Source organism: Salvia hispanica, chromosome 2, assembly GCF_023119035.1.
Source record: "Salvia hispanica cultivar TCC Black 2014 chromosome 2, UniMelb_Shisp_WGS_1.0, whole genome shotgun sequence".
NCBI classification, from domain to species: Eukaryota; Viridiplantae; Streptophyta; class Magnoliopsida; order Lamiales; family Lamiaceae; genus Salvia; species Salvia hispanica.
In genome coordinates, this window is record NC_062966.1 from 20,969,299 (window position 1) to 20,995,405 (window position 26,107).

The 26,107-nt window shown below is 34.7% G+C and overlaps 4 protein-coding genes across 4 annotated transcripts; 2 read left to right on the plus strand and 2 right to left on the minus strand.

Moving 5' to 3' along the window:
- Positions 1-232: 232 nt before the first annotated feature.
- LOC125203838 lies at positions 233-3,892 on the minus strand. The gene is made up of 6 exons (XM_048102322.1): positions 3,182-3,892; positions 2,386-2,690; positions 1,425-2,105; positions 966-1,091; positions 657-860; positions 233-436 (listed from the first exon to the last, which is right to left on the minus strand). The coding sequence occupies exons 1-6, from the start codon at positions 3,447-3,449 to the stop codon at positions 233-235; spliced, it is 1,788 nt and encodes a 595-aa protein (XP_047958279.1). The 5' UTR covers positions 3,450-3,892.
- An 8,449-nt stretch (positions 3,893-12,341) lies between these two features.
- On the minus strand, positions 12,342-14,241 carry LOC125204346 (V-type proton ATPase subunit c''2). Its single transcript, XM_048102977.1, has 4 exons — positions 14,071-14,241; positions 13,917-13,994; positions 12,806-12,976; positions 12,342-12,698 (listed from the first exon to the last, which is right to left on the minus strand). Exons 1-4 carry the CDS (start codon positions 14,193-14,195, stop codon positions 12,533-12,535), a joined length of 540 nt encoding a protein of 179 aa, XP_047958934.1. The 5' UTR covers positions 14,196-14,241; the 3' UTR covers positions 12,342-12,532.
- A 4,519-nt stretch (positions 14,242-18,760) lies between these two features.
- LOC125207538 (plastidic ATP/ADP-transporter-like) lies at positions 18,761-21,950 on the plus strand. The gene is made up of 5 exons (XM_048106921.1): positions 18,761-19,774; positions 20,308-20,562; positions 20,758-20,901; positions 20,977-21,324; positions 21,406-21,950. Exons 1-5 carry the CDS (start codon positions 19,037-19,039, stop codon positions 21,745-21,747), a joined length of 1,827 nt encoding a protein of 608 aa, XP_047962878.1. The 5' UTR covers positions 18,761-19,036; the 3' UTR covers positions 21,748-21,950.
- A 1,121-nt stretch (positions 21,951-23,071) lies between these two features.
- Positions 23,072-25,283, plus strand: LOC125206459 (root phototropism protein 3-like). The gene is made up of 3 exons (XM_048105710.1): positions 23,072-23,138; positions 23,223-23,914; positions 24,629-25,283. The coding sequence occupies exons 1-3, from the start codon at positions 23,072-23,074 to the stop codon at positions 25,139-25,141; spliced, it is 1,272 nt and encodes a 423-aa protein (XP_047961667.1). The 3' UTR covers positions 25,142-25,283.
- Positions 25,284-26,107: the final 824 nt, after the last annotated feature.

The following is a 26,107-nucleotide window of genomic DNA, read 5'->3' on the forward strand; positions in this document are numbered from 1 at the left end:
CTTTGGAATTCTGGTCCCTTTGTAAAAACTTACTAATGAATGGAGATATGGCCAAGGAAAAAAGCCTTGGACATTCCTCGTGGGGAAAATGGCCACAACCCCCATATGGCCCCCCATTCTCTGCAAATAGATAAAATCAGGTGTTGTGAGTGACAAAAAAAGAGAGAGAGAGAGAGAGAGAGAGAGAGAGAGAGAGAAAGAGAAGATATCAAAGGGGGAAAAACTGGGGAACTCAAGAATTTAATATTTTTGAAGCCAAATTCTGAACAGACTTTAAAGGGACAAGGGCATCTTCTGCCCCAGCAATAACTAAAACTGGCAGCGCCTCAACCGCATTGAGCATTAATGCTGCAGTTTGAGGTTGTAAGACTGTTTCGTATGATAGTTTACCAATTTCATGAAGGGCCTGGTCCCAACCTTCCACGTGTAATGGGGTCTGAAATTACCCACAGCAGTAAAAAGTACGATTGTTAGACATTGTTCAAAACATTCTATTTAGAAAAAGCACGATATAATGCAGAATGAAGTGGGTGATTTGATGGGTGTAAGTGAAGCAGCTAAACATTTTTACCAACAAATCAATATCAGTCATAAAAACTAATGTCGTTGTGCAGAGAAATATCATCCAAGATGTTAGCTGCAGAAAATAGTACTACCTTATATAAGCTCAAGACTTCAGTGGTTAGTTTGGTGGCATCATACCAAGCTCGCCGATTCACCACTTGAGTTATTTCTGTTCGTAGAAGAGGACGCACCATGTGCTTTTTTCCTAGAGAAGTGCGTAATAGTATTCTGGCAAAGGCAGGAACCAGTTCTCTCGACAAACTTACATTAAGCAATATGACCCCCTTAATCTCCAGCTGAGAAATATAGCTTATGAAATTAATTCTTAATCTGAAGTTCTGTATTACTTTGTACCAAAATCACATTTACATCAGTATAATAAACTAAAGTAACCAGCTTACATTAACAGGATTTGCTGATGACCGAAGTTTCTGCACAGCTTTCAGTGCAAGTAATCCTCCATCATCGTGACCAATTAGAACGACTGATGAAAACATCTCCATACAAAATGAAAGTAGCAGATCCACCTGATAAATTTAAATACAATCATATTTATGATATATGAGCTCAGTGAAAGAAAATTAATAATTATGTTAATAAAGCCATATTTGAAAGTATAGCAGTTGCATCATTTTGTGTATTATGCATATATGTGATAGAAATACTGGATCAAGCTCCTAACAAAATAATAGTAGGGACCCTTAAAGGCTTAAATGATAGTATTACATGTTTATGTGAGATTGCAGGAGCTATGACAACCAATACATCAGAAAAATTACAATGGCCAGAATCACACATTATAAATGTTATTCTTGTTCATGCTGTGATAGCACACATCACACATACATATGACTCATTACCTGACTGTCGAACTTGTAAGGATTAGGTAATTGATTTTCCTCCCAATCCTTCTTCCGTGGCCTTGACGTCAAACCCCATCCAGGTCTATCAAAAGCAGCAACAGGACAACCAGCATGTCCGGCAAGAGCGCTCATTACCTTTCTCCAAGAGAAGACTCCTCCTCCAAATCCATGGACTAGAACAATCCCACAATGTTCAATTGCATCCCCATTTCTTTCCATAATTGGAGACCCTAGATTACTGAGTTCATTCTTCTCAAAAGACTCATGCAAGCTCAAAACAGGCATATCCTCAGATATTGGGGATGTTGGAGTGCTCGCCAGGAGGGGAATATCAAGTGGGGAAACGTTACTATAGAACTGATTACTGATACTCCTATGCAGACCATACTGGGTCTTCAGAGGAATCCTCAATGACGGTGTATCAAAAAGTGTAGTGGAGGACAAAGAGCGTGAAGGTGATCCCGGCATGTGTATCTTGTAATGAACCGTTAGCCCAAGACAAGAAAGGAATAAACTGTCCTTGTCAGCAAGTAAACTGACTGGAAGTTCCCCATCATCCTGCACCAATCCTGGTGCTTTTCTCCTCATGGCACTCTCACTTCGGAAAGATTTCCCTTCAGGAGTCGGTGATCGTGGAACCTTCTGGTAACCAGAGAAAATCGCTTTGCAAGAAAGCACCTGAAAATCAAGAAAGAATATTAGCTAAAAGCCTAAAACCATCTAGAGAAAATTAGAGAAAGAGTAATTAAGAAAATTGGATTCTGTCATATTCCTATGAAGTGAAGTTTAATGACAGTCATATTCATAGAATAACATGATATGTGAATTTTTTGTACAATATGCTCATTTTTTAATCTTCAGGTCATCTTAATGATGTTGAGAATCTATATAACGTGATCTAGGCATATATAAATAATGAATAGAGAGCACAAAGATATAGTAAAAGATATGAACTTACCGCCTCTGGGTCACGGTGAAAACTGAATTTCCTTCTAGCTTTGCAACTTGTACGGTATGCCACAACAATGTGGCCCAGAGCAAATACAACAGATGAGAGAAACAGCACAGGCATTCCCCAAGATTTCTTCAGATGTATCCTCTTCCTCGAAAGAGAAACTGATGCTTCACCCTCAAGTTGAGAATGAACAGTGAATACACAAGCCTTGATGGAAAGAACAAGTATCGAAACTATTGAGCAGATTGTTACAGTTCCTAGATAGGGACCGTGTGATAGTGCTGGGCCATCGCACATTGTATATACACCTGGTCACATTCGAAAATTCCAAAAAGTGGTAAGATTGGCTTTCTATAATAGAGGTCTTCCAACTCTTGATTTGATCAGTTATTAAACACTAAAATGGGAATGTAAGCATGAAATCAATACTTCACCATAACCTTTACATTATGTAAGGGAACAAAAACACATTCATAATTCAATGATACTACTTTCTATCTTATTCGAGATTCCAGATTTATGCATTCGGAGCAATGACAAGACTACATTCTTAATCTAAATTAGCCGTTCTACCACATTATCCGTATCAGTTAATTATGCTACAAACTGAAAGAAAGAGAGCAATAAAGAACAAAAAGACACAACACATTGGCAAAGCAGAGGAACTTTAACATATAAAATTGCTAAATTGAAACCCTGCTCATGCATATTCATTGCACAACACAACAACACTAAGTATAAAGTCGACAATCACACAATCAAAATTTAAGTGGCAAGTTAAACAGTGAAGAAATCATACAGATGATAACGAGAGATCTGATAATGGAAACAAGAGGAATATCCACAAGCGAGCTCTTGAAGGCGTATCTATGCAAATGTTCCCTAAAACCATAGCAATTCACGCACGTAAAGCTAGAAATTAACAAACAAGGCAAAACGGCGTCGACGATCGCTACCACCACCGGCAACGCCACCACCACCAGCGACGAAACCATCGCCACCATGAAATAAACCGTCCTCAGTCCTCTCCTCACCTTCTCCCACCACCAACCGCCCTTCGCCATCATCTCTGCCGCAGTCAATCAACTCCGACACCGGAAAAAAATCAATCACAAATAATTTCAAGTACTACAAAACAATCGAAATGTGGATCGATGAGGAAGCAGAACTCCGCAGCAACACGAAGAAATCGACGGCGCCGCAATCGCCATCCCCGACGTCAACCGTGAATTCCGCGTTCACAACACACAAAGCTCGCCGTCGCGCTAGGGTTTAATCAATCCAGACAATTCGTATGATCCTACCTCCAGAAATTGAACAAATTAGTATAAATATTTTGGTGAAAGGAAAGCACAGAGAGAATGATTGAATTTTCTCTGGTAGAATCTAATTGTTCTTCTCTGTCGCCGGAGTCTTTTACTCTCTCTCTCTCTCCTCTACTGCTGAATGTGTGAGAGAGAAAGGTGAATCAGAGTGTGGAACTTGAATCCGAGTTGTTATCATCGAATCCAAAGAAAAAGTCTCAACTGTCCAACATTTCAAATAAATTAAAATGGAAATATATAATTGAGATGATCAATAAAATATTCCGCAATTACAGCACTATATTTTTATTTTAATAAAAAGAAATCTGCAATGGAAAATATAAGTAGAATTCAATGATGCCGAATCGCATCTATTATAGAGCACACTATATTCCTTCCAAGCATAATTAAAGTTAGAAAAAAATTGCAATTTTGGTCAAATATTGAATCAAAAGCATGGATTTGATTTGATAATAAGTTAGGTAGGAATTGATAAAAATAGTGAAATTTCAGACATGATTATTCGAGGCGAAGCGATTAATTTCGATTAGTTTAGCAATAGTAGGTGGTATAGTAATTTGGGTTCAAATAAATGCAGCTTTTCACATACTAATAATGAAGTTTATTTTGTAACAATTTAGCATGAATACTAATTAATCAAGGTGTTATAGAATTCAAAATATGCAAGCCTTTTTCCATCTGTCAGCCTTTTGAATTGGACTCTTCTGCCCCTGCCAATCCTTTTGTATATCCTGAAAATTAAAAAGGAGGCCGGGCGTGCCACCTTTGATTTGACCAAAATGACCTTTTATCGAGTGGTGAGCACATTTCTTTTTGTATTTTTGTGCTCTCTTTTATAAGATGCTGCGCCGGTTAAATTTAACTATCATGGAGTAGTATATTTTAACAATATATAATTAACAATGAAAGAAATAAATTAAATTTTTTTTTTAAAAAATAGGGTACATTTATCATTTTTTGCCGTCCACATAAAATAGAGTACATTCATTTATATAACGTTTTCAATAAAATAATAACTCTATACATTATTTTATTTACCATTGTTGAGTACAAACCTATCCCACATCGGAAATCTGTTGGAAGTTGGAAGGTGTATATAATTTCTATTCAACCCCAATTAGTTTGAAGCCTTTTGGGAGTGACCCAAAAATAAATTCGTACGGGCTTGATCCAAAGTGGACAATATCAAACTAATGTTGCGGCGCCGACAATCCTGACAAGTGGTATCAGAGTCAGGTTGGCGTCGGATTTGGTCTGAGAGACCCATGTTAGAGTGGGCCGACGGGCCCATTATGTGTTTTGATGTGGTCTCGGTTTGAGGGGAGATTTGTTGAGAACAAACCTCTCACACACCGGAAATCTGAGGGAAGTTTGAAGGTGTATATAATTCATGTCCAACCCCAATTAGTTTGAGGCATTCAGATTTTCGACATCGAGACACATATATTACGGGCCCGACTCAGACTTGTCAAGATCGTTGGCCCTACTCGAACTTGGGCCTCTCAGACCAAACCCAACGCCAACTTGGCTCTGATACCACTTGTCAAGATTGTCGGCGTCGGCAATATTAGTTTGATATTATCCGCTTTGGGTCAAGCCTGCACGGATTTGTTTTTGGATCACTCCCAAAAACCTCAAACTAATTGGGATTGGACAGGAATTATATACACCTTCCAACTTCCCTCAGATTTTCGATGTGGGATAGGTTTGTACTCAACAACCACTTATGCCATTAGAATTAAAACTTCTCTTTTACACTAACTCTACTTCTCTATTACTCCCTCCGTCCCACTTTAGGAGTCCCGGTTTACTACTTTTGGGTGTCCCACTTTAGGAGTCCCGGTTGCAATATTCCATAATTGGTAATAGGCCCCACAATCCACTCACCTTTTTCCACTCACATTTTATTATAAAACTAATATATAAAACTAGGACCCACATTCCACTATCTTTTTTCACCAACTTTCCTTTGTATTTCTTAAAACCCGTGCCGAACTCAATCGGGACTCCTAAAGTGGGACGGAGGGAGTACTTTTTTCTCCTTCTCTCTTATTTTCTTCCCCTTCTCTTTTACTTTACCAATTCTACATTAAAACCTGTGTCATAAACCAATTTTCCTATTTTTTTGTGGACCCCTTGTTGTGCACATGGGCTGTGCCTTAAAACGCAACTTTCGAATAACAAAACGCATGTATTGTATCTTTTATTTTATCTTTTTTTCTTTATCTTTTAAATTATTGAGTATGTATGTAAAGGCACAGCTCCTGCTGTGCATAGCAGGGGATCTTTGCCCATATACTCCCTCCATCTCATAGAAATAGACTATTTGGGATGAGCACGAATTTTAGTGTGTAATTAGTAAAGTAAAGAAAGAAGGAGAAAAAATAGTTGAAATTGTGTATTGCATTGTGGGGCTCATAATGATAAAGAAGGAAGAAGAAGAAGAAGAAGAAGGTTTCCATAAATGGATATGGACTATTTCTATTGGATGAACGAAAAAGGAAACATGGCCTATTTCTATGGGACAGATGGAGTATTATAGTTCCTCCGTTCCATAGAAATATGTCATATTTCATTTTTCTGCCTCATAGAAATAGTCAATATCCATTTATCATAACTTTTTCTCTTTATTTTTTTCTTTATCATTTATGGCCCCACCATTTGCTTTATCCCATGAATTTTACCGTATAGAATTGACTATACATGTGCCTAGACAATTTCTTTCAATAACTCAAATGGTCTCAACTCCCAAGTTCTGCCATCTCATGTATAGCCCAGAGTTCGAGTCCCATCAGTGTTGGATGCTTTGTTTTTTCAGTTCCTTTTTATTTCTATTGTTGTCTTTGTTTCATAACTTTAAGTAAAACATAGTACAATATAAAAATACAAAGTAATAATCTGTTATCTAATAATAAAAATTAATTCTTTAGATTTGTAAGTATAAATATATGTATATTAGTAATATTAAACTCAAATTTAAAGATCTAAACTATATTTTTCAATACATTTTTATTTATTTGTTTATCATTTACATTATTTAATCTATGATGAAAACTAATTAGAAAATTAAGCAAAATAATAGTATTATACTTATTCTCCCTTATTATCCATCTTCCTCTCATAGGTTCGAGATACTTTTAACAATGACGACACAAGCAATAACCACAAACGTTGACAATAATTTGGGCCCTCCAATATGAAAATCATGGCTTCGCCATTGCATCCACTACACAATTTTAACTATTATTTTTCATTCTCTATTACTTTATCAATTATGTATTTAAACTCTTGTCAACTCTAAATGCCATATTTCTATGAGACAGAAGGAATAGATCTTTTAAATATGATTATTGGATAATATTGATTAAATTATGATTCGTCCCATATAGCATAAGTGACATTCAATTTTAAACATGTCATTAACCACAAAAACTAAGAAGTGAATTAATATTCCTAACCACCATAATATTTTCACGTGTTTAAAAATCAATTATCATATTATCTCATACTTCGCCGAGGAAGAGATGAATGTAATAATTGCGAAAATTAGAAACTTTGTAATATACTATAATTATATTTTTGAGTGAGACGGACTTAGATTTGATCCTCTTTCTTATTTTATTTAACAATTTGGCCTAACTTACACTACAGTATAAAATATTTGAACACAATCTTCTGTCAATTGTTTGTATGCGTGCAATTGCCGCCTAAGGAACAACATACAACAAGAAAACTAGCATCAATAAAAAAGGACACAAGTCCATTGGCTTAGATACAAGGCAAAACGAAATAAGACAAATAAGAGCCATGACATTATTTGCAACGAAGATATCAAAACATGCCCATAATAATATGAGATTGCATCGCTCTAATTTTATAGTACTATTTTTTTTATAATATATCTAAAAAAATAAAATTTGATTACTTAATACAAGCATGCTGCATGCATGTGTATAAAAAATCACAAGTCAATAATAAATTTCAAAGTGCACATCTTTTGTCTATGTTTGAGTAAGTATAATCTATCAATATATAAAGGGACAGTTTTTTGGGAGTCTATGTGGCACACTTTTGAGCGGGAAAACTATCTATTGGGCAACTAAAAGGCAACTATTATTGGATAAAAATTGGTCCAATGAAATGTAGAAAAAAATTGGCTTCTACAAGAAGTTTAAGACATTTATATAGGCACAACATTAATTGAATCTGCATTTTTGTGGACTGATTTTCTGAATTTTGATTGCAGCATAGCAGGGTGCTTGGAATCCGGCGACAGCTCCGACGAGAGGGCGGCAGGCTGAGGGAGACGGGGGTAGCAGAAATGCGGCGGCTGGCCGAGAGGATACGAGGGATCCGGAACCAGAAAGATGGGAGGAAAGTTGAGAAGACGAAAAAGAAGAGAAAGGAGAGAGAGAAGTACAGCGGCAGCGGCGGATTCATTCAAAGATCCGATCTTTACCCGCTAGAGAATAAGAAAAAGGGGAGAGGAAAAGAGAAAAGTGCCAGGAGTCGGGAAATGAGGGAGCTGGCGGGTGAGGCCGCCGGAAGCTGGTGTTTAGCACGATGGTGAGCCCGGCTGCGGTGGCGTGGAGACTGTTGTTTAGTGGGCCGGCGGAGTCGAGAAGAGAAGGTGCCCGGCGGCGGCGGAAAGCAGGTGTTCAGCGGGTTCCACCGATTTGAGGGGAGAAAGAAGGAAATGAGGGAATAGAGGAAGGCGTTGGCGTTTCTCGCCGTCGAGGTGTGTGAGGCGGCCTTGCGCTACTTTAGCATAGGGTATTAGACTATTAGGCTATTAGCTGTAGAAGAAAATTGAAATTGTACGTATACACATTATTAGTTTGGGCTTGAGTGTATTAAATTTTTAGAATTTGGGCTTTTAATAATACAGAATTTTATAATTGAATATTTTTTAATTAGTTAGAATTTTTATTGTGTTTTACAGGCTATATCATGTAACTGTATACATTTTTTAAATTAATTGTTTTTATTTAAGCATATAATTTAAGTAAATATGTTAAAATTATTTATATTCTTAATTAAATTATTTATATAGATTTAATTTATAAATAAAAATTTATAGAGGGGAAAGAAGTTGAAAGAGGTACTGTATAAAATAACAACATCATTAATGTGTGCTAGAAGATAGGGCTTAGAATTTAATTAATTATAGAATATCTTAATAAAACCAAGTATTAATTTTAGTGATTATAATTATTTATATTCATAAATAAATTTTTATATATATTTCATATCTGAGATAATATAATTCATAATACAAATTTATAGAGGGAAAAGAAGTTGAAAGAGGTATAAAATATTAATGGCATTAATGTGTGCTAAAACATAGGACTTATAATTTAATTAATTATGAAAGATCTGAATAAACCAAGTATTAATTTTAATGTTTAAAGTTTTGTATTCCAATAGTTAATTTTCTGGAAAACCTTCCACTTCCAATTAATTTTCACAAAATCTTTTCTTTTCAAATTTTGATTTATATATTAGAACCTGATGTAGGAAATTAAATAGGAAGAAAGGCGATAATATAATTATACATTTGAAAATCGAAACGTTACTCATTTTACATAAATACCCTTGTCACCAATATTAATGCTACTTAACGCTTTGCAGTACCAAAAAACTTTTTATTTCAGATTCTACCGTTAATTTCATTTTGAGATTTTTTATATGCACATAGGATAGTAAGTATGCAGTAGTATGATGGAGTATTAATTATTAGCTAGGTTGTAAATGTAATTTAGTATTCTTTAATACTATTATTATAAAGTTTTTTGAGGTAATTTTATTATAATATTCATAATGATATGCCTATGATGTTTATTAATATCCATCCTTTCCCAAAAAGTATGAACATTTTGTTCGGCACAGGTTTTAATGCATAACTGGAAAAGTAAGAGAGAGATAGGAAAAAAACCCTTTTAAATTATTGTTAGTGGAGAATCCGTCACACCTCATCAGATATAAATGAATTTTCAAAATTAAAAAGTTCATACTTTTCAGGAACGAACTTAAAAGGAAATAGTTCATACTTATCAAGAACGGAGGTATTAATTAGCATAACCGTTACAAATTCATTGTACTAATATTTATACAAATTTAAAACTTTTTACTTTATAATTCAAAATTTATTTTAGAAAATACTTACATGACACAGGCATTCCCGAGGGAAACATGCCAACTATCATAATGGAGGGTTTTCAAGTATAATTAATACTCTCTTCATCCACTTTAAAAGTTTCATTTAAGTTTGGCACGGGTTTTAATAGTACTAGGAATCATTATTCTTTTTGTATAAAGTAATTTTTTTAATTGTTTACAATTTGTATCATTAGTTATAATTGAGTTGATTTTATTTATTTCTACCAGATAAGATAATGTTTTTTATGACTTTGAGTTATATTTTTTTTTTGCTTTTCAAAATATTATGTTTATGAATATTATCATGTATTGAATTTAATTTTGATGACAATGAATTTATTCGTTCAAATAATTTTCTCTCTTTTTTATTGTATTTAAGAATACATTTTCCTTTATTTGTATATCTTATTCTATTTATTTCACGCATGTCCTTTTTTGTTATTTTTTATTTATGTTACTACACCTATAAGTATAATTGATATTAAAATTGTTTCAATAGTATGCTGAATATGAAATGTTTCATTACAATGAGTCGAGAGCATATTGTATAATTCAATAATATGTTTGTTGTTGTTTATAATGCTTTTAATTGTTTATAATTTTATTAATATTATTTTTGAATTAATTCATATTCTTTAGAGAAATATATTTTTATGTTATTGTTAATATATCTTTATTTTAATCTATTAAACTGTAAATATATCTTTATTATTTTTGAAAATCTTTTGTCCCGTGCATAGCACGGGTGGCAACGCTAGTTTAACAAAAGTAATAGTGCAGTATCTCCTCAAGTATAAGTCTACAACCTCGAGACATTAAACCAAAATGATGTGTCTACAAGAAATAATAGGCAAACAATGAGCATTACCCTAATTTAAATATTAATCAAGCAACACTCTTTGAACATTGGTCAACTAAAATATTAAGCGTGCCCAAGTGCACTTCTCTAGGAATAACTAGAAATATAGCTAGATATATTCATATATATGACCTAACATCTTTGAAGTACTAGTATTATTTTTGTATTGCACTAAAAAAATCAGATATGAGAGTGATCCAACACATTAACCTCTTCCTACTTATTGACCTATTGATGATTCAATTCATCTCCTTATCCCTAGCTAATACTACAAGATTACAAAAATAGCTAGCTATATTTTGTAAGTTAACTTACATAAAATTGTAAGTTAAGTTTATATCCATTTTTTTACATTTTTCGTTCAATATCTCTTTTATGACACGACATTATTCTAATTGAGGTATTCTTAGTGCAATCTGTGTTTTGTTTAATCATGCATTCAGTTGAAGGCTTCTTTATTTTACCATGATTATTAAAATTAAATGATGAGTTAACAGTTTGCAAAAGATTTGGAAAAGTATAAGTATTTGCACAATTAATGACGAGCTCTTATTTTTGTAATTAGTCACCGATAGCATACTTTTGATAAATGAATAGTACAGTACTATATAGAAAAACTTAGGTATTCAAATAAATCATTAAAAAGTAATACTCTCATATTAATGAACTAAACATGAAAAATAGAGAACCATTCATAAGAATAAAAGTGTAAAACTATTTAGTATAGAATCTAAACAAGAGTGCAATTATTGTGATCACCAAACCAATTGTCTACCAATGCCACTATTTTACAAGCCATCATATTTTTCTTTAAATGAGCTATGTAGAATGAGCACCCAATGTCGTGGTGCGGCACAAGCCTAATGCACAAACTACAACGTTTCCACAAAAGACAAACAAATTTGAACTAGATAATAGTAGTTCACTCTGACGTAGATTGATGCTAAAAGAATGTTTAATTTGTTTTACACAATAGTACGTTGTTTTGTAGCATAAGTAAACATATGAAAAGCAATTGATTCATCAATGTAAAATATAAGGACTCAAAAATTGGAGGGTTCGGTTTTCCAAAATTTTGTGGGCCATAATCCATATGTCTTGATTTCCATACAACACTCTGAAATTTACTTTGATCCTACCTTCTTTCTTATTGATCTCTCGTGTTACAATATTTGGAGTTTCAAAAATTGACAAATGATTCGTGTCATGAGTGAAAATTAATTTCCTATAGCTACAATTAGGGGCGAGGATATTGAAACTCAAATATCGCAACTAAAAACAATTTTGAAATTTGTTCCGACTCTTTTTCAAATTTTGGTAAAATTTGATTAATTTTTTTTATATATTTCTATTTCACTCAGATTTGATTCAAGAAACAAAAATAAAAACCCAAATTTAGTTTTAATACTATAATAGTATATGCATATGGTTGATATGATTACTTATAGGCAGATTCTAGAAAATAATTTTGGATTTTCAAATTTTTTTTAATATTTTGGAATTTTTAGTGTGATTTCAATTTTTTCAATTTGGATATGTATTCATAGTTAGAACTTAGAATTTTGAACCGAAATACAATAAGTACTCACATTCATTTCATATAGAAGAAAATCATAGAAATATGAATGGGCAGTTTTTTTCTTATTAAACGAAAGTAATTACAAACAGAAACCACAAGTGACTATTGTGGTGCTCCAAATATCCGCCAAGGTTGTATGACAACAAAAAATAATTTTTAAAATATACTCCCTACACAACAATGAAGAAAACTGGAAAGTGTTACATAAAGGATGGTATTCATGAGAAATTACTTAGTTGGCCATGTAGCTTGAGCTGACATTATAATGCCTACGATGACACCGAACAATCCAAGTGCACTGCCAAATATCTCGATGACAAGGATCTTAACAAAAAGCGTTGAGTTCTGGGCATCAGATAGAGCACAGCTGCTTCCAATAATACCAACACATAGCCTTCATGAAAGTAAGAAGACCCCAAGGGGGGATGATATGAGATGAAATTGCTCTAGAAAGTAAGATTATCTGATTTGACTGTTTAAAGGAAAAGCGTTAGAACTTACCCACAGACAAGGTTAGCAAAGCCCACGATAATTCCAGATGCAAATATGGCGTAGCCAGCTCTCATGGATTCAGGGTCATAAATCTTTGACTTAGGCACACTATCAAGCTTTGTCTGTAGAATGATAGCAACAATGACTCCATATATTGCAACAGCCTCACAGAAAATGACACTGAAAACAAAAATGTTGGAAAAAGGTCAAGCTATGCCATCGTTAATGCTAACAAATAGTAGTAAGTGTTAATCTTCTCAAGTGCAATATCAATGCACATAAAGAGTAGATAATCTCCACAGAGAATGATAAACATATGGACCAACAATAATGAAATTACTTAAAAAGCTATGAACATAAAACACTGATTACGCAGTATGAAAGCAGGTACGCTTGTCCTAATCTTATATGGTGTTTTTTCCATCATTATTTCACCGTCCGTCACTGAAGAAGCCCAAACAGTAACCGATGAACAGAGAGGAAAGAACAAAGAATTGATGGAGAGGTAACACATCCACGGTTCACAACTCTCCCTCTCCTACTCCCACCTCATGTTCATAACATAAAGGATGGCAGTTGAATTCTAGTTATTCCCATCATTAAACACTCGAGAATCAAGGTAATCCATGATTCATCTAAAGATTGGATCTTCACTGAGAAATTATATCAACTCTAAGCAACTGTCACATCCATTTATCATAACTTCACTACTGACTGGCGCTCAATAGGAATTTATCAACAACAACCTCAACTCTGATTACAGATTGAGCCAAAAGCAAGAAACAAATGATACATGACCAATCCCCCCTATATTTCCAAGCTGACCATATTTATCATGTGAAACTCAAACAATACAATCAATTCACTTTGGATAAACTTCTACTTCACTTGTTAATAGTAGTTTCTTAAACAGTTCTAATGCTCAATCTTCAAAGTAAAGCAAGCACTTATCAGTTGTCACTCCAAAAATATGATCAATTTTCAGCTAAATTCTTCTATTGCTACACATATTGTGCAAGTATGAAATAGTTTCAACGGATCAGCTAGGGAAAAAATCACATCAAAAGTAAGACATGAGTAGATCAAAAAATCGAATCCAACAAAATCCCTAGCTGCATACCTGATTAGGTTTTTGGAGGTAATGCGAGGAGCTTTGATGGCAGCACCAATTAAACTACTCCCCGTTATATAAATTCCCCTAAAAAAATCACCAATTTAAGCCCGAGATTGCACGAAGTGAATAAACAGTGGTCATAGATGGGAGAGATAGATACCATGCGGCGCCGAGGACGGAAACGCCGATCGAGATAGCGATTCCGATGGCGGAGAAGGTGTACGGAGAGATCCGAAGCAGCGCCTGGCCCCACGAGCTCGATGACGTCACCATCGTGCTGTCCATGCTCAATCCTCAGTATTTTCTCTGAAGAGATTGGAATATTTTCAGATCGAAGAAGAAAAGGATTAAATATTAAAATTAAATTTATAATTGACAAGAATTATATTTTTGTGCACTGGGCTTTGTCTGATTGGACCCAGATTTCTAGGCCCAATTATATATGGGAATGGGCTATCCCAAACTATGATATGTTTAAAACATACTCCGTCCGCGAGCATGCGCCTTATTTTTTTTATTTTATTCGTTCCGTGAATAAAAATCTCGTTTCATTTTTTTTACTATCAATGTTAATAGGATCTCATATTTTACTAACTCATTTCATCCATATTTCATTTAAGATAATATATACAAGTGAGACTTATATTCTATTAATTTTTTTTCACTCACTTTTCATAATACTATTTCTTAAGCCCATGCATCAAAAAATGGGACTCGTAATATCGGATGGAGGGAGTAACTAGTTTTAAAGTTAAAACGTGTACACCCAGTCTCGTGCAGCTATATGACAGTGAACATGTAATATTGTAAATGCTAAAATGCAATATACGTGTGTAGAAGTTGTAAATGGATTTCGACATATGCATTTTAGTTATATGGATATTGCATCTTTTGTTGTTGAGTTTTACATTTTAGATATAGACGGTTTAATTTGCATTTTATATATAGATGGATTGCATTTATATATAGTTATTTTACAATCCCTCCGTCCGCGAATAGGAGTCCCAGTTTACTTTTACCATAAATGGTAATAGGATCCCCACATTCCACTAACTCATTTCCACTAATTCATTTCACTCAAATTTTATTTAAAACTATTATATAAAAGTGAGACTCATATTCCACTAACTTTTTTCCACCCGCTTTTCTTGCATTTCTTAAAATCCGTGCCGCCAAGAAATGTGACTCCTAATAGCGAACGGAGAGAGTAGTATAGATAATTTATGTTAAAATGCAAAACTCAATAATATAAAATACAAATTGCAAATAACTAAAATGTAATATGCGGAAATCAATCCACAACTTCACAAATGTATATTTCATTTTAGCGTTTATAATATTATATTTCACGCTCAAACAAGATTGAATATACATTGTGAGTCTAATTAAGGATGCACTCCAATGCTTCCATATGATAATAGTATTATACTCCCCTTCGTTCTTTGGATTGTCCCACAGTAGTTATAGCTGATTCATTATTTTTTTTTTGCAAAATGTATTTTACACTCTCTTATCTCCTTATTTTTTTTATTTCAACTTTATTTCCTTTTTTTACTTAATTTAGTTAAATAAATTTTCTCAAATTTTGTGCTGCTTCTCTTATGCTATATGGATGGAGTAGTATTATCACGAGAGTTGTTAAAGAACACTACTTTTTACACGTGGATGATTACTCACCGCTGCTCATTGATTCTTCCTCAATATCTGTTCCACCATTTTTGGATATTTCATTGTAAATTATGGATATTTTCGTATGTTAGTCCCGAGAACAAATCTATGAATTTTGTAATTTTGTATAAATATCAAAATGATGGAGTACTATTTCCTTCACCACAAAATAGATGACAAATTAGCGATTGAAACGGGATGTTAGGTGAATTGTTTTGTGTATTAGATAGAGAGAAGATAATATATTTATACCATATATAAAAGTGGAGTTTTAGAGTGTTTAGGAAAATAAGAGGAATTTTGAGGATATTTAGGGAAATACCTATTTAAAATAGATATTTAAATGAATTAAAAGTATATAAAACGTGTGATTAAGTGTTTGTTGGTTATTTAGTTTTCATAGTTAGTGGTAATATTGCACAACAACATATGGTCGAAATTTTCTAGAGTAAATTTAATTTAATATTCTACTTGTATGTTGTTTAACATTTGACCGTCTTCTCTTTCTATTTTTATTGCAGAAGTTGGAAAGCTTCATAATCAACATTCAAAGGACGACATCTAAGAGAGTATCAGATTCGATCGAAGCATGATTGGGCTTCCGTTTCGTTTTTCTCCTCAACATCCAATGTCTTTACTCTGTTTTTTTTCTTTGTAATTGTTGTTAGCGTTAAGAAAATAAGTTGAATTTAATGTCGGTTTCTTTTAGTTTTGTACGTATTGATTGTCGTGTTTGGAAGAGATTGTGTAGATCAGGTGAAATTGTGAGATTCTATTGCTAAAAGTATATGATTTGGGGGTTTTACTGTTGCATTTATATATTCTACGTGATTGTGTAATCAAATTGGTGATATCATGAATATAAATATGATATGATTGGTTTTTAGTTCTATTAATGTTGATTGTGATTTGAAGTGTATGACATTCTGCAAAATAATTGGGAGTTTTTAAAATTGTTGAGATTTTATGTTGGTAATTGTGTATTAAGCATGACAAATGATGTTGTGTTATTTCAATCATATCGAATTTGTATCCGTGCAGTTTTGTTTTTCAAGTGCTACTAATAAGAATGTCAACTGGTAGAAATCTCTTCATTCACTTTGAGTGTGTTGATCATATACTTTGAGCAAGAGAAAATTTAAACATTTTCTCACCTAGCATAGTTTGGCAATGGCCACCTAAGGAAATAATTTACAAGCTTTATTGAGGTTTATTAGAAGGTCAATGGAAGCTAAATGAGGAAAAAGAACAGATCGAATACATTGAGATTTCATTCCATTTTTTTTTTAAATATTTTTCAAATACTAGATTGCCATTTAATTTTAAAACTTTTATTAAATTGAATATATATAATTTAAAGGTAAGTGGAAATAGTGGGAGGTTTTAATATGTCAATTAGTGATAATCTTGGAAGTATAACCGTATAAGAGTATGTTGCTGAGAGATAATAAATATTTGGGATATAGTACATTGTATGTTGGTGAAGTTTTAAATTTACAGCTATGGATCAAAGAGGATATTGTTTTTCTCAATCTTTTTATCAATTTGTAACTGCAGATTTGTATGTTTTGTGAGCACGCCTGAGATTTTTGAGAGAATTGTACATATAGAACGAGAAATTTTGCAGATTGATAGTTCAACTCAATCTAATGAAAATCCTGGCGGACGAGGAGGGTATATAGGCGTACCCTATTAATGAGAATATCATATGTAGTAGAGACATATATAGTATAGTGGATGTTCTCTCTAAGACTATACTACTTGGTAGTATATGATTTACATATCAAACACATTGTGTTATTAGGGAACATATCAACAGATGTTTAATTTTAAAGTTAATGTAATGTGTAAAGAAGTTTAAAAAATGATGACTATTTATTATGGTTCAATATTGATATGCATAGTTTTTTATTCTCTATAACTAAAATTGTTATTCATATTGTTCATTGTTAATATTGATTCTAATTTTATTTAATTAATTTAAATTTTATCAATTAATATTTTAAAAATATATCAATCTGTGCATAGCACAAGCGTGATACTAGTTTATATTAATGCGAGAGGAAATTTTTTTCAAAAAAGAAAATGCGACATTTTTTGTGGGACAAACTAAAAAATAAAGTGTGACATCTATTATGAGACAGAGAGAATACTATTCACTTCATCAGCACTTCGAAGTTCCGATTATTAAGAAATATAATAAAAAATAAGTGAAAAAAGATAGTAGAACGGTAACCGCATATTTATAAGTTTACGAAATATAGTAAAAAGTACAAACTACTAAGTAAAATCAACATTATTTATAAGAAGCTCTTAATTATGAACGAACCAAAATGAAAATCAAAACCATTAAATGGACGAAGGTGAGTATATCACATAATTTCGTATTTATTGATGAATAATTAGAAAAGTTTGAAACATTTTGGCATAGAACGATTAACCATGGGATTAATACGATAGAATCAAACAAAACAAACACCAATTTTTGTTAATGTTAAATTTGAGGTAAATTGATAAAGATATAATTTCATCTAAATAAAATAAATTGTTGCAGTAGATAAATTATGAGAATTAAGCATTTTGGCGACTTTCTAATTGTAAAATGGCACACGTTATGATTCAAATGAAAAATGTGACAAGGGTCCGAAATGTCAGCCCGACACGATTATTTATCGAATTATCGTGTTCAATTCAACCACGTCCCAAAAATGCAATCTCTGATAATATCTGATAATATTCTTATTTATATTTTGCATTTCGAATGGTTTTACGATATCATGATAATTCAAATAAAGTGCAAATATTATTGCAAGAAATGAAAAGAAAAGTCCAAGAAAATAGATTACGGCACAAATTTTGCTACTCCCTCCGTTCACATTAGGAGTCTCATTTATGAGCGGCACAAATTTTAAGAAATATTAAGAAAAATGGATGAAAAAAAAGTTAATGGAATAATGGTCCCATATATATATATTAGTTCTTAATGAAATGTGAGTGAAATGAGTTAATAGAAGGTGAGACCTTATTAGTATTTATAGTAAAAGTGAACTGCGACTCCTATTCACGGACGGACTAAAATGAAAAAACGAAACTCCATTAACAATCCAACAACCAAATTTGGACGGAAAATTAACAGAGGCACATATTAATGTTGCTTGGTCAATAAATCACCATTCTTGGCTGTATATGAGCTTTCTTCACATGAATCTCTTGCACTTTTAGTTGGATCCTATTAAAGATCCCATTTTGATTGCTACACTCATCAACTCCCATCTCTCTCTACCTATTTTCATTCCAACAATTGCTTTTTGTTTAATTACAAATTCAAGAATCCCATTTCTTTCTGGTGCAACTAATCCTCATTGAGGTAAATCATCATCCACCTTATCTTCATCACATATCTCTGTGAGCTCTGAAGCTTGTGTGGAAATCATAAGGGGAAAGGGGATTTTGCAGAAATGCAAGCTATATTACAATCAAAAGGGCTTCTTTCGTTGCCATCAAGCCCCAAAACCAGGGCTTTCATCTCACAGCCCTCGTGTGATTTGAGGTACAGATTCAATCCCATAAACTCTTTCTCCAAACCAATCACACTAAACAAAGCCTCTCTTTCTCCAAATGGGTTCTCAAAACTTCAGTCCGAACCCCAAAACAACAGAAATCGTCACTTCTGCCGAGCTGAGGCAGCTGCATCATCAGCTGATGGGCAGCCACCCAAATTCATGGGCCTTGATTTGGTGACTCTCAAGAAAATCATACCTCTTGGGCTCATGTTCTTCTGTATTCTGTTCAACTACACGATCTTGAGGGACACCAAGGATGTTCTAGTGGTGACAGCAAAAGGGTCGAGTGCTGAGATCATACCTTTCTTGAAAACGTGGGTGAATTTGCCAATGGCTGTGGGCTTCATGCTTTTGTACACTAAGATGGCCAATGTGTTGTCGAAGCAGGCTCTGTTTTACTCTGTTATATTCCCATTTATCGCCTTTTTCGGGGCGTTTGGATTTGTTTTCTACCCCATGAGCAGCTATATCCACCCCACAGCCCTTGCTGACAATCTTTTGAACCTTCTTGGTCCGAGGTTTCTTGGCCCTCTTGCTATTTTGAGGATATGGAGTTTCTGTTTGTTCTATGTTATGGCTGAGCTTTGGGGGAGTGTGGTTGTCTCAGTTCTGTTTTGGGGGTTTGCTAATCAGGTAATTCTGTTGGTTTTGTAACTATGCATATTACTGTTAGAATATACTACAAGTGTTTGTATGAGGTTTCAATTAGTAATTTTGATGTATAGCTTATTACTATTATAGTTTTTCCCCTAAAGACATGTGGTGCTATTAATGATTCTGTTTTTAGTAGCTTCCATGAGTAGTTCAAGATTGCACCTTTGATGGATTAGCAAATGTTTCATTGATGATTCCATTGTATGTTTCGTTTTTGTGTTTCATGGTGTCTGAGCTAGCGTTGTCTGAAAATCGAAGTATGCCTTATTTGTTACTGTAGTATATTAATCTTCGACAGTCTTGCTATAGTTGACACGGTCTACATTCGGGATGGATAAGCCAATCTCAAGTGATGTTGGCTAGTTCTTGAACTAACTTGGATTGTGTGAAGTGTCCTTGTGTTTTTCATTTTCTTTCCATATAGTTTTGGTGCATTAGTGCTGGCCAAATATTTTTCGTATATTTGTCTAGCTGCACATTTCATGAGGTTTGCAATGTGTTTCGTATTGCAGATTACCACTGTTGATGAAGCCAAGAAATTCTATCCCCTGTTTGGGCTCGGAGCAAATGTAGCGCTTATCTTCTCTGGTCGAACTGTGAAATACTTCTCTAAACTGAGAGAAAACCTCAGTCCTGGTGTTGATGGCTGGGCTGTCTCACTAAAGGGAATGATGAGTATCGTGGTGCTGATGGGACTTGCGATTTGTTTCCTTTATTGGTGGGTCAATCATAATGTCCCTCTCCCCACCCGTAGTCAGAAGAAGAAGGTAACTACATCCAAGAAATAGTAGCTTCATTATTCCATTAACATAGCTTTAGTATCGCGATATGAGGCTTTCTGTTCGTAATTTTGGCTAACATTTCTCTGTACTTCCAGTCAAGAAATTCAGTCTGTGAACACTTGGCATTACAGCACTGGTTCGTGTTAGTACTTTCTAACCATGTTGTTCATTTTCTTCCAGGAGAAGCCACAGATGGGGACGATGGAGAGCTTGAAATTCTTGGTTTCTTCAAGATACATAAGAGATCTTGCTACTTTAGTGGTAGCATACGGTATTAGTATCAACCTCGTCGAGGTTACATGGAAGTCGAAGCTCAAAGCTCAGGTGGAATAACACTATTCATTCATTCGTACCATTTCTGATAGTTGATTCAGGCATCTAACCTTCGAAATCGTGCAGTTCCCAACACCAAATGAGTACTCATCTTTCATGGGAGATTTCTCAACTGCTACCGGAATTGCAACTTTCACAATGATGCTTTTGAGCCAATGGATCTTCAACAAATATGGTTGGGGGGCTGCAGCGAAGATCACACCAACCGTCTTGCTCCTAACCGGTGTCGGCTTCTTCTCCTTGATTCTCTTCGGACACCCTCTCGCCCCAACTCTCGCCAAATTCGGCATGACCCCCCTATTAGCAGCCGTTTATGTCGGAGCAATGCAAAACATATTTAGCAAGAGCGCCAAATACAGCTTATTCGATCCGTGCAAGGAAATGGCATACATTCCGCTGGATGAGGACACAAAGGTTTGTTCCTAACTTTCACATACAGTGCTTTACATGTCTGGATCACGTGAGTTAAGGCGAAGTTTCGTTTTCTGGTCTTAGGTTAAAGGGAAAGCAGCGATCGATGTAGTCTGCAATCCTCTGGGAAAATCTGGGGGTGCCTTAATTCAGCAGTTCATGATCTTGACCTTCGGATCCCTAGCAAACTCGACTCCGTATCTAGGTGGCATCCTCCTTGTGATCGTCCTCGCCTGGCTAGGCGCCGCCAGATCTCTAGACGTGCAGTTCACTGCGCTGAGGAAGGAGGAAGAGCTCGAGAAGGAGATGGAGGGAAAAGGTGTCAAGATCCCCATAGCGTCTTCGGATGAAGGTGATAACGGTTCTCTTTCTCGCGGCTCGGCCGTAGGCGACAACCTGTCCCCAAAGAAGCTATATGATCAATAGATTGACAGGCAAAGATGGTGGAAAGATAGATAGATAGGTAGATAGATTAATAAGTTTAGTAACTCTTAGGTTTACAATTTTAGTTTCTGAGAGTTCTTGGATTTCATTGCTCGTTTTGATCATGTTATAGGATTAATGAAACCAAGAACGATCTCAGAGTCTTAATTAGAATATTAAATCACGAAGTTTTAATTTTTCTTTAATTGTCTCGTCCATGCACAATATGTCATCATTTAACGATATTCAAAACAACGTGTTTTATTAATATAAGTATCTTCTTCTTCTTTAACGTCACAGAAAGACGTCGACTTGTGCATGGAAGGGACAATTGAAAAAAAAAATTAAACTTCGTAATTTAATGTTTCGATTTCAATGTTATGGATAGACCAAAATCTGATCAGATTTTATGATTTTATTATTTCGTTAAATTATAAGTAAATAGTTAAATTGCTCAAATGGTGTTGAACTGGGCCGAACACATTTTCTAAGTGACGCCAAATAAAAATCCAAACCCAATATTGAGTGGTCGTGAATGATTTTTTTTGTTCGTAAATTCAATATCATGGACATAGTTTTGATATTCAAGAAAAATGCAAATGTAAACAATCGTACAATCAAAATTCATGAAGCCAGCAATGCAAGCTAGCTCCCTTTTGGCTCCACTCTTACTTGACAAAACGTACCTGAAGATTTTCTTAGATTCACAATTATTGTAATGAAAACTACCATTTTTGTCTAAGATGATGCCTAAATTTTCTTATGGTAATACTGTGTAGTTTTTACTTTTTATATACAACATATTAAACTAAGTTTTAATATTTAATTATTTAAGCCTTAGTATTATCTTATTTTATTTTATTATATTGCATGTTTTAATAGTAGGGGAAAAATATAAATAAAGTGACAGCTTTATTCACCACTTATGACAATGAAAAGTGAATGCAAATATTCCATCCAGTGACAGAGGCTTATTCGATTTTGCCATGGACAAAATTCATTATAAAATAACAAAAGAGATAGAAAGTTTGAAAGTGATCTCTCTCTCTCCCTCTATTTTTTTTACCATCTTATCATCATTTTCTGTCCACATAAATTTGGCCGGCCAATACTACTGCAAAATAAAAATTACATTACCAAATTTTCTCCAATTATACTCAAAATACCATTTTTGAAATTGAACATTATATTGTTCAAGAGTTGCTTTATGAATCAGATGAAAATGCCTAGTAATTAATGAAAAGATGACATGAACTACTGAAATATGATATGCTGATATAATTGTTAGATGCTCTCATTTCTCAGTAAATTCATCCAGTTAATCCAAATGTTGAGCCTCGTGAAGGGAATTTTCTTCCAAGCTTTCATTTTCAATATTGATCAAGACAAAATTGGCAAGTGAAATACTATAGTATATTTATATTAGTAGTGCTAGAATTTTCCTACAAAATTTGGCTTGTTTTCACAGTTTTTATAAGTACTATATATATTTCCACTCACACACAAGAGAAATAAAAACACCAATATTCTCGAAATGGATGATTTCATCAAAACTCTCTCAGAAATCAAGGGCAATAAAATAAGTCCTGACCTCATCGGCTCAATCATCACTCGCTACGCCTCGATTTGGCTCCCCGAGCTGGCAGCAGACGAGTCGTCAGACAGGCCAGCCGCCCCCTCGGGGAACCCACCCGAGAGCGTGACCCTCTCATGGACCAAGAAAAGATTCATCATCGAATCTCTAGTGGGAATCCTTCCCCCCGAGAAAGATTCCATCCCCACGGACTTCCTGCTGAGGATTCTACGCGCCGCTAACATCGTCCGGGTGGAGCCCGCCTGCCTTTTCGAGCTGGAGAAGCGCGTCTCGCGGCAGCTCGACCAGGCCTCGCTGAAAGAGCTCATGATACCGTCCTTCAGCCACACGAGCTCCACGTTGCTCGACGTCGACCTCGTGCTCCGCCTCGTGGGGAATTTTGTGAGCACCGAGGAGGCCGCTAGAGGCGGGCCGGCTGTGGGGAAGGTGGCGAGGCTCGTTGACTCCTACCTCGCGGAGGCCGCCCTCGACTCGTGTTTGGCGTTGCCAGAGTTCGTCGCCCTTGCCGGCGCTCTTCCGAGGCACGCCCGGCCCATAGATGATGGGCTCTACCGCGCTATTGATACTTATCTTAAGGTACTGTCTTATTTCACTTTTATTATATTTCGATTTCGTAAAATTAAGAGCCGTTGGATCTTAATTAATTAATTTGTTTGGGTCTATTTTAGTTTAATCAGTTAAGATATTTCTATCATGTGATAGAATTGCATGTGGCATATGGACCAAATTTTAATCACTCATATAATATTGAATTAGTCAATATTTTTTGTTTCGAGTCAGATACATTTTTCGAATGGTTAAAATTTTAGTCTATAATCATATCATGTTAATTCTAGGATTCGGATTTCAAATCAATTGATAATAGTTAGAAACAACTCATAAACTTATATAGAGTTATAGTACTACTAATTAGTTCTTATTTATATCGATAATTAAGGCACATTAGAAAGATTCTTTCTGCAAAAGAAGTTGGCACGTAAAATACATGCATGACAAAACTAAGCCACACATTTCTGAAAACAGACAAAAAAAATGGTGAAATATCAATTTAGCATGTGGGATATGGCCCAAATTTTAAGAAAGATGTAATGCTGAGTTAGTAATTATTTTTTTGTTTCTAGACAGATAGCATTATTGTGTCGGTTAAAATTTCAGCACATAGTTGGTAATCTACTCTGATACCATGATAAAAGGGATTTTCAACTTAAAATTGTTTAATGATCAACAAAGTAGCACATAAGACTTTCATTTAAGTAGCAATGTATATTGTTGGGTTGGTGTGATATACAGGCACATCCAGGGCTATCGAAGAAGGAAAGGAAGACAATCTGGAGCCTGATCGACTGCAACAAACTAACGCAGGAGGCGTGCCTACACGCGGCCCAGAACGACAGGCTGCCGGTCCGGGCTGTGATCCAGGTGCTGCTGTGGGAGCAGTCTCGGCTGGCGAACAAGCACCTGGACTGGAGCGGGACGCTGAGCGGGCAGAGAAGCCCGGCTGAGCTGCCGGGGAGGTGCCTGTCGAAGAGGGAGACAGGGGTGCAGCAGATGGAGATAAAGAAGCTAAAGGAGGAGGTGCTGAGGCTGCAGAGCCAGTGTATGGCTATGGAGAGGCAGATCGAGAAGCTGTCGGAGAAGAAGAGGGGGTCGTTTCTCAGCTGGAAGAAGCTCGGGATTTCGGGGTTTAAGGGTAATAGGATTGCGGAGATGGAGCAAGGGACTGAGATTAATGGGATCGGGCCCTACCTGGTTAAGACTAAGGTACGAGGTAGGACTCCCAATAGGAGGAAATCCATGTCGTGAATTCTCTCTCACTTTTATGCTTTTTCATCCATTGTTCTATAGATGTAATCAAATGTTTTTTTTATAAATGAATAATAAACTAATAGTAATATGTAGAGCGTTCTTGCTTTGTATATGAGTATTGTGACGCATTTGATTTTCAGTAGATCTATTTTCTAAAGTTCTGATTGTATCATATCTAAGCTGAACTCTCAATTTTGAATATGACACCAACATACACGAAATCAATACATTTGATATAAGCCTTATTGTGTCGGATCATGGTCCAATCAATATTTATTAGGACTCGAGAAATTGGGCTCACTACACACTTATTTCAACCTGATAGTTTGGGCCTTTGTAAATAAAAGATTGTCTATATTTATCAAACAAACAAAAAAAAAATAGTATCTGCATATTAGGAGTACTAACATGTTCAATTCAAGTTCCTGCACTTAATTTTCAATTTCTTTATCAAGCAACAACCACACACTTGTTCAAGCTTCTGCGATCGACACAATCCAATTAGAAGAAGGCTAAGTCGTAATTTTCTGATAAGAAAATACTCACATTTTCATATGCATACAAATTTCAAACAGCACAATGTATTTCCTATGAAATGTAGAAACTATTAAAAATATCTAAAGCTTGAAGAGCCAACTTTCTGTCACTATATACACCCCCTCAAACAGCTGGAGAGCCTTTCAATTTTAGTAGTGGTATTCACTACGGGTCATTGTCGTGAATTAATTAATCATGATAGTAACAATTCCAATTATTTTATTATAGTCACACATTTTTAGGACTAAATGTAACATTTTTAGGCACAAAATTATGTAAATCTCTTCTCCCACACATCTATTATAAGTATTAAATTAATATACACTACTAAAATTTATGCAAAAAAAGTTTGAACATGCTTGTACGAGATAAAGAAAGTAAGTATTGATATTTAATTAACGGGGACCATTAGGGTGCCACCATAAA